Source organism: Oncorhynchus kisutch, linkage group LG18 (genome assembly GCF_002021735.2).
Source record: "Oncorhynchus kisutch isolate 150728-3 linkage group LG18, Okis_V2, whole genome shotgun sequence".
In the NCBI taxonomy this organism is placed as follows: domain Eukaryota; kingdom Metazoa; phylum Chordata; class Actinopteri; order Salmoniformes; family Salmonidae; genus Oncorhynchus; species Oncorhynchus kisutch.
Window position 1 is genome coordinate 15,032,486 of NC_034191.2, and position 10,000 is coordinate 15,042,485.

The 10,000-nt window shown below is 42.6% G+C and overlaps 1 protein-coding gene across 7 annotated transcripts in view; it reads left to right on the forward strand.

The window, feature by feature from the left end:
- Positions 1 to 3,361: 3,361 nt before the first annotated feature.
- LOC109904894 (roundabout homolog 2-like) overlaps positions 3,362 to 10,000 on the forward strand; it is a 390,578-nt gene continuing 383,939 nt past the window's right edge. For all 7 annotated transcript variants that reach the window (XM_031795440.1, XM_031795444.1, XM_031795443.1 and 4 more), the window contains exon 1: positions 3,362 to 4,130. In XM_031795440.1, coding sequence (XP_031651300.1) covers positions 4,076 to 4,130 — 55 coding nt within the window. In that variant the 5' untranslated portion in view covers positions 3,362 to 4,075. The remainder of the gene's footprint in view (positions 4,131 to 10,000) is intronic.

A 10,000-nucleotide genomic window follows, 5' to 3' on the forward strand; every position in this document is an offset into this window, starting at 1 on the left:
GTGTGTGTGTGTGCGCGTGTGTGTGTGCGTGTGCGTGTGCTGTAGAAATGTAGGATGGAGAAGAGGCACTGAAATAAGAGAGAGAATTTATATGCCACTCAGAAAACATTAAAATATGGAGACAAATCATTATTTGGCCTGCTGACAGTGAAGGGAGAGAACTAAAACACATATAACAACATGTTGCGATGCAAGAAAGGCCTTTATAGGGCAAGGCCTTTACAGGGCAAAGCCTTTACAGGGCAAAGCCTTTACAGGGCAAAGCCTTTACAGGGCAAAGCCTTTACAGGGCAAAGCCTTTACAGGGCAAGGCCTTTACAGGGCAAGCTCTAACATGTAGCCTGTCAAACACAGACGACAAAGACCATGTAGAGCTAAAGCTTTTATTCAAGCCAATAGAAATGGATCCCAGGATGCTGACTGTGTGGGTCTGTAAGCCTGTGTGTGTACACTGTGTGTATACACTGTGTGTGTACACTATGTGTGGTGGTGTGTGATTCAACCATTGGTTATGGAAGTGTGAGTTTGTATGAGCTTTGATGGCTAATTTGAAAGGGGGCATTCCAGCCTGTGAGGCTGCCACAGAGTAGACCCTGAGTGTTCTCTGTACAGATTCATAGACACCAGAGTAGACCCTGAGTGTTCTCTGTACAGGTTCATAGACACCAGAGTAGACCCTGAGTGTTCTCTGTACAGGTTCATAGACACCAGAGTAGACCCTGAGTGTTCTCTGTACAGGTTCATAGACACCAGAGTAGACCCTGAGTGTTCTCTGTACAGGTTCATAGACACCAGAGTAGACCCTGAGTGTTCTCTGTACAGGTTCATAGACACCAGAATAGACCCTGAGTGTTCTCTGTACAGGTTCATAGATACCAGAGTAGACCCTGAGTGTTCTCTGTACAGGTTCATAGACACCAGAGTAGACCCTGAGTGTTCTCTGTACAGGTTCATAGACACCAGAATAGACCCTGAGTGTTCTCTGTACAGGTTCATAGATACCAGAGTAGACCCTGAGTGTTCTCTGTACAGGTTCATAGACACCAGAGTAGACCCTGAGTGTTCTCTGTACAGGTTCATAGACACCAGAGTAGACCCTGAGTGTTCTCTGTACAGGTTCATAGACACCAGAGTAGACCCTGAGTGTTCTCTGTACAGGTTCATAGACACCAGAATAGACCCTGAGTGTTCTCTGTACAGGTTCATAGATACCAGAGTAGACCCTGAGTGTTCTCTGTACAGGTTCATAGACACCAGAGTAGACCCTGAGTGTTCTCTGTACAGGTTCATAGACACCAGAATAGACCCTGAGTGTTCTCTGTACAGGTTCATAGGCACCAGAGTAGACCCTGAGTGTTCTCTGTACAGGTTCATAGATACTAAAGAGTAGACCCTGAGTGTTCTCTGTACAGGTTCATAGACACCAGAGTAGACCCTGAGTGTTCTCTGTACAGGTTCATAGACACCAGAGTAGACCCTGAGTGTTCTCTGTACAGGTTCATAGTTACCAGAGTAGACCCTGAGTGTTCTCTGTACAGGTTCATAGACACCAGAATAGACCCTGAGTGTTCTCTGTACAGGTTCATAGACTCCAGAGTAGACCTGCCATAGATCGAATTTTAAACCAATATCTAAGTTAAATATATGGTCAAATGTGACCAATACGTTTCTATAGTACATGTATAGCCTAGGGAGAATTACATGTATATAGGATAGGCTACTTATAGTGTTTAGGCTTCCTCTTTAAAATGTTGTGCATTTTAAAACAAACAAACTTCTAGACTGCTCATTGTTCAATGCCCTTTTGCAGATACTGTAGCAGACAGACCTTTTCCACAGAATACTGTTGATATGCTGGAATCAGGGTTTGTGGGTTGTCATGATGATTGCTGCCATTAGGGGGAGCTCCGAGCTCACATAGTAACAGCCTGTCTCGTGCGAACAGTCTACAGGCGGCTGCGGCATTGTTGCCTCCTGTGCATCTCTGTCCAGTATCCTGGGGATGAGGACAGCCAGACCCGGCGCTAGGATAACGTGACTAAGGCGTCAGTTGAAATCCGCGAAGGGGGCACACTTTTTGGGGAGCTTCTTGCATTGTAATTATATTGAAGTCTGCTTATATATCACGCTGTACCACAATAAACATACAGTTCAAATTGCTTATATTACTTTTACATCACCAATGTTCCAAAGTCTAATTATTATCGGTCAATATTAGCCCATGAGGTCAAATTTATAATTGTGCTTGTCTCTGAATATATTATTCTCTTGACCCACCATTCACAATCTTCTCGTGTTCTGCATGTTTAATGTGCGTGCGCACCAGCGTGGCACAGCAAACAGATGACTAACGTGGCAATCATTCCTGTGCTGCCACTCACTGTCTGCCACATCCAGCCCAGCCACATCAAATATTAATGACACACACAGAATTAGAAGATCTATCTCGCTATGCTGTCTATGAACACAGAAATGCAATGCAATGCTCTCTGGGCATAATATATATATATATATCACACTGAAAAGTAGGCTGTTTTTAGGTATGGTCATAATGAAGTTACCTGTAGAAGTTAAGCAAGTGCAATATTTCTTTATATAGGCCTATATATTTTAGGAGGCACTTAAAGGTTCAAATTCAGCGATTTTTATCTCAATATCAAATCATTTCTCGGTAAAAATGAAGTAACTTGCTGTGATTGTTTTTAATTTAAAAATTTTTAAAGGAACAAAAATGGCTTCTTAGGAAAGAGCCATTTCTTAAGCAAGGATGTTGCTAGTTGTCTGAGTGGGGAGGAGGGGGAAACTAGCTGTTGTTGGCAGAGAGGTCTATTAAATCATTTACCACCTGGTGATGTTACCAGGCAGGCCAAATCCATCCCACCAAACAGGCTGAAATATCTGGTGGTCTTTGAAATATATATAAAACACAGTTAGATCACATGTTTGACTACACTGGGAATTTAAGATGTGTTTTCCTTCAGATCAACATAATAGATATTATGGTTAATAAAAGTTGTCTCCTACATTTCTACATTTGTGAATAATTTCCACCCCAAAAATCCTGTTAATCTCTCGAAGAATACAATAGGTTATGTGAGCCTGCTGAGCTAGGCTACTTCCGGTGGGTCAAGGACAGAATGACCCAAGTGCTTCAAAGTCACTAGACAGCATACCCGTGGCACGGGTCCACTTCGTTTGAACTTCATAGGCAGTTCCAACAATATGGCGTTGCCCAATGCACACTTAGGCGCACTCCGTCTCCTCTCCTACATCCACCCTTCTCTCCCTCCCTCCCTGCCTCTCTCCTCCCCCTCCGGATTCTTGTTTTGTGTATGTGTATCAGTCGGGGCTGAGGCTGTGCGGAGTGAGCATAGACCATGGGCTCCTAGTGATAGCGCTGTACAGAAACCAAGAGGGAGGGAGAGGATAGGTTGTTCAACTGACTTGACTGTACATTTACAGTGCTTAGGCACAAGCAAGGCACATGTGATCCTGTGGAGCGGGTTCCCTATGAAATGTAAAAATGTACTTATTGACTGAAGTACATGGGACTTTGGGGTTTGTTTAGACACATTTAGACTTGGATATCTATGTATTGATGAGGAACGGCTGAGAGACATCAGTGAAGATTTGCAAGGTGTCCGCCCGGAAGGCGCGTCTCAAGGAGCAGAAACCAAGACGGCTCCTAGATGATTGGATGCGTTTCTCTTGAACCCAGTATAAACAGTTTATACTTTATTTTAGGTTGCCATTTCATATTGTATGGTTTCGTACTTATTGGAAAAATAGACATGGTCATTGCAAGTTAATTTGTGCGAAAAGCAGCTGGAATTTCAGATGATCGCGAGTGAATAATTTGTTTTTACGGCTGTGGATATGAATCTATCCCGGGCTCGAACGTGCGGGCTACAATGAATCCTCTAAATCATTGGACATCTCAACTGGCTTTAGTCAGTAACTAGGACCTATATAAATCTCAAACTATTGAAAGAAAACTATTTGCTGCTGTTTGGACATATTTTCCCGGCTATATCCAAGGATTTGCGCGTAAACCGTGGATGTTTAATATGCTAGTATGGGTCCGCTAGCGTTCATCCTTGTTGCTGGATTATTGTACTTTCAAGTTGATGGTAAGTTATTTATGGAATTTCACATGGTATCGAAATCATTCTTTCGTGGAGTTGTACGTGTTCGATATTGGGAAATAATGGTGCTTTCCAAAAATGGCAAAGTTCAACTCTTGCAACTTGTTTTCTTCAGATGCCGTCTTCTTATTTAGTATTTTCCTCCATACAGTTGTAACTATGGTTAATGTTTATATAGACTTTATGTGATAGACTATGTAACAAGCTTCTCATGTCGCTGGTTATGATTAGGTTATGCCATGGGCAGTGTGATTGTACAGTGTATGTGTTTTATTTTACAATTAATTGGAGACCTGATAGACTGTTTATCGGAGGAGTTCTTGGTGGAAGTTATTTCTATAATCTGGAACGTTAACCCTGAAAGAGGTTATAAAATGGTTTTAGGTTACTGAAATGATGAAGTCAACACAAACTAAAATGTCAGATATCTTTGCCTTCTGTTTTATTGAAGTCACACGTATAATAGCAAAAATTATGAATTCATCGAAAGTAGTTATATTTGGTGAAAAAAAAGAATGTTAGCCATTCAAAAAATACCCATCTCCATCTTGTGTCCTTGGCAACAGCATCACCACTTTCTGCGTGATGGTATCTAGCCCTTTGACACCTGATGGCCAGTAGAACCCGGCCACTATACCTAACCCAAAGGTGTGCACATTAGCATAACATATCAACAGGAAAACATAACCAAACAAAAGGTTTGCACTACAATTTCAGCGTCTGATTCAACACTGTATGGGTTGATCAACGATTTAATCACTGATTCGCTGACAATTTTTTTTCCTCTCTAATGAATTTACTGACAGGGAGATGGTTAGATCTGCTTATTTATTGAATACAATATTACATTCCACCTGCCCTTTTGGACATAGCTGAGCTCACAGGTGTAGCTGTGCTAGTCTTGGGGAGAGAGATGGGTGTGGACATATATGTGATTGCTTTCAGATTCAGCCCAGGACCCAAGCCAAATGAATGATGCATAACACAGCATTTATTCCTGCTGAATAATAACTAATAGACTTTAAACATGACCGGCACTCAGTTTATTTCCTCACTGTTGTTTCATCAATCTTTAATGGTGATACTGTTGGTAATTGTGAAAGTAATTTATACAATTTTGTTTTATTTCTCCCACACGGTTAAAATTAGAGCCCCCTCCTCAATCAATATAACGGGGAGAGTCAGCATTATTTTTATGATTTACAAGGCTTCTTGGGAATCATTGGCCTACAAGGGAGCCAGTTTAATGGAGACATTAAAAGAGCTTCAACTGCAGAGTATTGTGATACCATAAATCAGAGGCCAGGTGACAGGAGGCCTGATATGGTCCTGATCAAAAATGTGACTAATGGAAAGATAGGTGGGCCATTGCACCAACACTGAGGTTTACAACGTCACAATTCACAATCCTAATGCCTGAATCATGTTTACTGGAGGGAAGTGTTCATCACCCCTCAGGCACTCACACACACACACACACACACACACACACACACACACACACACACACACACACACACACACACACACACACACACACACACACACACACACACACACACACACACACACACACACACACACACACACACACACACACACACACACACACACACACCACCAACTCAAACAAACACATCTTGTTCTTGAATATGGGTAAGGTCAGTGGTGGGTATTCATGGATACCAAGGGAAGCCAGGTCCCCCCACCAAAAAACAAACAAAAAAACCTTGTAAAATATTTTTTCTTTCCTCTCTCTGTGTTTCATAATGTTCCTTCAATTTGGATGAGGCTGAATATAACTCATTGGAGAAAGCATCAGATCAAGCGAAACAGCGCCCCTCTGTCTCTCTACGTGTAGGCCATCTATCTGATGCTGTGTGGTCCAAAAGAGTATGACATTGTTGCTGCCCGTAGCATTGAATGCAAGGGAAGCCAGCGAGCATTTGGCCTGCCTTGGTGATTTAAAAAACAAAATAATAGCCAATCAGCGTTGAGCTCAACTGTGAATGGTCCTGGCTCCCCAAAACAAATGTAAAAGGAACCCGTTTGGATGTGGTATCACTCCTATCAAATCGCATTGAGAACATATAGGTCATTGACAGAAACAACTTGAATTGTTGCATCTTGTTGTGTTGTTGGCTAGCTAGCTAACATTAGCCCTTTCCTAAATTAGCCATGGTGGAGAAAGGGATTTGGACTTGTGGTTTTACTTCATTCTCTATACTGGCCAATGATTATAACAGCAATTCTGATCCAACCATACTTGTGGTTTTACTTCATTCTCTATAAAATAAAGGTAAAACACGTTATTCTGCCCCTGACCTGAGAGGATGGAAGTTCAATATGTAGCTAGATGTAGAAGGCTAATGTTAACTAGCTAACGTTGCCCATGCATGGAAGTTAGGCTAGTGAGCAAGCATTTTAGCCAGGTAGCCCAGGACAACAACAAATAAAAGCATGTCCCGTATGACAGACCGTTTCATCAACATTTTTTTAATTTTACTAGGTTAATCAGTTAAGAACAAATTCTTATTTTCAATGACAGTTTAGGGGCAGAACAACAGATTTGTACCTTGTCAGCTCCAGGATATGAACTTGCAACCTTCCGGTTACTAGTCCAACACTCTAACCACTAGGCTACCCTGCCGCCCAACATGAAAGAGAGGAGGATAGCATTGGTGTTTCTCGAAGTAGGGTAAGTCAACACAAACGCGCACACACAGAAATCAGAACCATGGACAGACACATCATATTTAGCTTACGGTGATCCGACTAAATTGTTTTTGGTATCTTTTAGATGATTTGATGAAGTTGAAATGTTGCTGGAATAGTGGAGGCAGCTCCTGTTTTCTTTGTGACTTGCGGTAACTCTCTGTGGTTCTAAATCAATAGTTGTTTAGTGGTCTGAAAATGTCGGAAACATTAACTTGCTTCACCATGCTGTAGGTCATGTACTTGTTTGTTACATGCAAAATGCTTTGTGGACTTCACTGGACAGAGATTCCTCTCCAGTTTTGTGAGGAAGCAGAGATGTGGTTGAATTTATTCTGCCACTGTGTATTCTTATTGTCTTGGCCTTTAGGCCTATATATCACGGTGACAAGGCATATGAACTAACAGGTTATAGAGCAAACAATGCAATTATCACAAAACACAGGTTGTAATATGGCTTTTTTCTGGCTTCCCCAGTGATTGTACACGCACACCACTACTGGGTAAGGTGAGGCTAAAACCTATTGAGCCTGTGCTATATGGCAATTTTTGAATGAGGAAGCGGTAATTCATAAAATGTTGTTTTTGAGGCTCCCAGTTGTCTTCTATTGCATTAGTAATGTCAACACTTGCTGTGTTGTGAGCAATGATTCACACTTACTAGCGTTTGCTTTGTGTTGTTTGTACAGCTTCAAAAACATGTGAGGATGTTGATTTTATTTGTTGAAGGCAGGAGTTGACACTGGGGCCCCTGCTCCTTCCTCTCCTCCTTTGTCCTTTTTTAGGTACAGTCTTTGGTTTCTGTGGCTATTTGTATCCCTACGGAGTCTGGGATTCTAGCCCCCTTTGTAGCGGGAACATGGATTCTCTCTCTCTATCCCCATCTTTCTCTCACTCAATTCAATTCATTTTCATTTTAAGGGCTTTATTGGCATGAGAAACATATGTTTACATTGCCAAAGCAAGTGAAGTAGTTAAAAAACAAAAGTGAAATAAACCCCCAAAAATTGCAGTAAACATTACACACACATAAGTTCCAAAACAATATAGCCATTTCAAATGTCATATTATGTCTATACACTGTGTTGTAATGATGTGCAAATAGTTCATGTACTTAAGGGAAAATAAATAAACATAAATATGGGTTGTATTTACAATAGTGTTTGTTCTTCACTGGTTGCCCTTTTCTTGTGGCAACAGGTCACAAAACTTGCTGCTGTGATGGCACACTGTGGAATTTCACCCAGTAGATATGGGAGTTTATCAAATTGGCTTTGTTTTCAAATTCTTTGTGGATCTGTGTAATCTGAGGAAAATATGTGTCTCTAATATGGTCATACATTTGGCAGGAGGTTAGCAAGTTTCTCTCTCTCTCTCTATCCCCATCTCTCTCTCTCTTGCTCCCTGTCTCTCTTTCTCTCTCTCTCTCTGCTGTCCCTCTCTGTTCTCTGTTCAGCCAAACCCACTGGTTGCTAAGCGCTGTCTGAAGGCATGGCTGAATGGCCAGTGGGAAAGGGGCGCACCTTCCCGTGAGTCGTGAATCACTCCTCCCAATCATTTCTCTGTCACCCTCATCCAACTCTCCCCTACACCACCGCCAACTCCACCACTACCCATCACCCATTCTTTCAGAGGTAATCTCTGGGTCCTTGGGAAGGGAGGAGCCATCTCTAAGAGTCCACTTACGCAGACAAAAAGGTCTGGAGTTGCATTCACTGGGCAACATGGGCAACAAAGGCTGGCTGGCTGAATGGCAGTCAGGCAGTGTTCAGTGTTCTGTGATTAATACTGTTAGTGTGCTGCTGCTGCTGCTGCTGCTGGGGTTGAGAGAAAGAGAGAGAGAGAGAGCGAGAGAGAGAGAGAGAGAGAGAGACTGGTTGTGAGAGAGAGAGAGACTGGTTGTGAGAGAGAGAGAGACTGGTTGTGAGAGAGAGAGAGACTGGTTGTGAGAGAGAGCGAGACTGGTTGTGAGAGAGAGAGAGACTGGTTGTGAGAGAGAGAGAGAGAGAGAGAGACTGGTTGAGAGAGACTGGTTGAGAGAGAGAGACTGGTTGAGAGAGAGAGAGAGAGAGAGAGAGAGAGAGAGAGAGAGAGAGAGAGAGAGAGAGAGAGAGAGAGAGAGAGAAGAATAGAGGGAGGGAGAGAGAGAGATGGAATAGAGAGAGAGAGAGAGAAGAATAGAAGAAGAGATGGGGATAGAGAGAGAGAGAGAGAGAGAGAGAGAGAGAGAGAGAGAGAGAGAGAGAGAGAGAGAGAGAGAGAGAGAGAGAGAGAAGAATAGAAGAAGAGATGGGGATAGAGAGAGAGAGAGAGAGAGAGAGAGAAGAATAGAGAGAGAGAGAGAGAGAGAATAATAGAGGGAGAGAGAGAGAGAGAGAGAGAGAGAGAGAGAAGAATAGAGGGAGAGATGGGGATAGAGAGCGTGAAATAAAGAGATAAGGAAGGAAGGAAAGGGAGATGGAGTTGGAGGAGGAGAGGAGCACCAAAAGAAGACAAGCCAGGCAGTAAGTGAGAGCTGGAGAAATTGAAAGGAGAGGGATAGATCCAAAAGTGTTTCGGTTAGAAAATGGTTTTAGTTTTGACATGTGCTCCTAAAGTTACAGGAAAATTACAGTGTTTATTGGCCAAGGTTGAATGGAATCCAGGAAGAAGAAAATGTACCCTTAAATCTAAATGTTGGCCCTGCCAGGATGGCCATGAATTCCCCATTATTAGTGACCAGTTGTCTGGTACCAGGTCTCTAAGGCTATACTGTAGTCTGCTGTTATTCTAGCAGGAATAGAACAAGAAGAATAGCTTAACATGTAGACTAGTGGACATGAACCCATGACCCTGTCGTATTCTGAGGACCTCCAAATACTACAGTCTGATCATAGAGATTGTCGTCATCTGTGAGTCTGGGGTGGTGAAATGTGACATGGAGGACAATGCTCCATCCGCCTCAGGGTTGGGGTTTCACTACCGCTGCTGTGTCAAGGGAAACTACCCACACAAGGTGTGTGTATGTGTGTGTGTGTGTGTGTGTATGTGTGTGTGTGTGTGTGTGTGTGTATGTGTGTGTGTGTGTGTGTGTGTTTGTGTGTGTGTGTGTGTGTGAGAGCAACAGAGATGCTAGGGCAGAGGTAGGTTAGGACATGGGT